Source organism: Leptopilina heterotoma, unplaced genomic scaffold (genome assembly GCF_015476425.1).
Source record: "Leptopilina heterotoma isolate Lh14 unplaced genomic scaffold, ASM1547642v1 Lhet_3, whole genome shotgun sequence".
Lineage (NCBI taxonomy): Eukaryota > Metazoa > Arthropoda > Insecta > Hymenoptera > Figitidae > Leptopilina > Leptopilina heterotoma.
Window position 1 is genome coordinate 407,321 of NW_025111003.1, and position 1,709 is coordinate 409,029.

A 1,709-nucleotide genomic window follows, 5' to 3' on the forward strand; every position below is an offset into this window, starting at 1 on the left:
TGTTTTCTTCGAGAGAGTCGTTCTGTTAACTATTCGAGAATAAATGGATACAATGTTTAAATATTAGTTTCAAAATACAGTAGAATCCGTTTAAAATGACTCCGCTTACATTGACGAACCGCTTAAAGTGACAACATTTTGATGAAAAGTCTGGTCTCATAACTATTTCAATGTATTTAAGTCTGCTTATAATGACATTGCTTATAGTGACATACCGCTTATATTAAAGTTTATATTGAAATATTTTTGTTAGCCACACTGCTTATAATGACGAAGCCATAATTACTTATTTGTTTTCAAATTCATTTTATTATGAAAATGTCTTACTTTATTGACAATGCAAAATCTCAGTTTGAAACTCTCAGTAACGATCTAGCTGTACATATGATCAGTATAATCATTCGTTAGTTTTACAAAAAAATGCCCCATCATCGCAGAGCTTTCACAATTAAAGAAAAAGGTGCCATTATATGTAGATTGGAAAATGGAGAATCTAACTCGTCTCTTGCAAAAGAATTTGGTGTTGGACATTCCACTATTTCTATGATTTTTAAGAATAAAAACAATGTTGAGAAATCATTTAACTCAAATGTTCTAAAATCAAAGCGTATTCGGAAATCAACACAGGACAGTGTTGAAAAGTGTTTAATTAAATGGTTTAGTGCTATGAGACAGAAAAGAATTCCTATCAGTGGTCCTTTGTTAATAGAGAAAGCTAATTTGTTTGCTAAAGAAATGAATATAAACTTTAAGTGTACTCCAAGTTGGATAAGTCGATTTAAAACTAGACATAATATTGTAATGGGCAAAATAAGTGGAGAATCTGCGATCGTTGATAAAACTTGTGTTAATGATTGGTTGTCGACTGTGTGGCCAAATTTACGTGAACGTTATTCTGCTGATGACATATTCAACGCCGATGAAACCGGACTATTTTACAAAATGATGCCAGACAAAACTTTAAAGTATAAAGGTGAGTTTAAGGATGATAACTTACTAACACTTTTTACTTTCCTTTAATTAAATTACAGAATGAATCATGGTTTTAATTCGACTTTTTCAAATTAAAGGTGAGACTTGTAGCGGCGGAAAGATGTCAAAGGATAGACTAACAATAATGGTAGCAGCAAATATGAGTGGCACAATAAAAAGAAAACTATTGGTAATAGGAAAATCTAAAAAGCCAAGATGTTTTAAAGGTTGTAAATCGTTGCCAGTAGATTACACGAATAATCGTAGAAGTTTCAGATGAAATGTGGAACAATTATAGTGACATTGATAACAATGTTATCTCATCGGAAGAAGTAACAATTGATACCGTCTTAGAAGACGCCAAAAATGATCAGATTGAGGAAGAGGATGAAGAAACTGGCGAAAACACAATCCGGGAAACACCTTCTGTTGCCGAGGCCTTGAAAGCAGCCGAATTGTTAGCACAATTTGTACACAGTAATTTGGTCAATGAAAAAGTTAATATTGCAATGTCTTGTGTACATAATGCAATGAGAGACTATTATTGTTTAAATAAAGTAGAAAAGCAGACAAAAATTAGTGACTATTTGTAATAAGTTGTCAATATTTTATAATTGACAGGTGTACTTTATTTAATTAAATACATATATTAAATTTGAAATATATCTTAGGTGACTGTTTTAATTTAGAATTTTATATTATCCGTTTATTGTGACTACCGCTTAGTATGACGAAAT

At 31.2% G+C, this 1,709-nt stretch overlaps 1 protein-coding gene across 1 annotated transcript; it reads left to right on the forward strand.

Annotated features, from left to right (window-relative positions):
• Positions 1 to 420: 420 nt before the first annotated feature.
• LOC122504491 (tigger transposable element-derived protein 4-like) lies at positions 421 to 1,020 on the forward strand. Its single transcript, XM_043615627.1, has one exon. The coding sequence runs from the start codon at positions 421 to 423 to the stop codon at positions 1,018 to 1,020; it is 600 nt and encodes a 199-aa protein (XP_043471562.1).
• Positions 1,021 to 1,709: the final 689 nt, after the last annotated feature.

What these genes read in the sequence shown, in the direction of transcription:
- LOC122504491 (XM_043615627.1), top strand. Translation starts at nt 421, where the DNA reads ATGCCCCATCATCGCAGAGCTTTCACAATTAAAGAAAAAGGTGCCATT.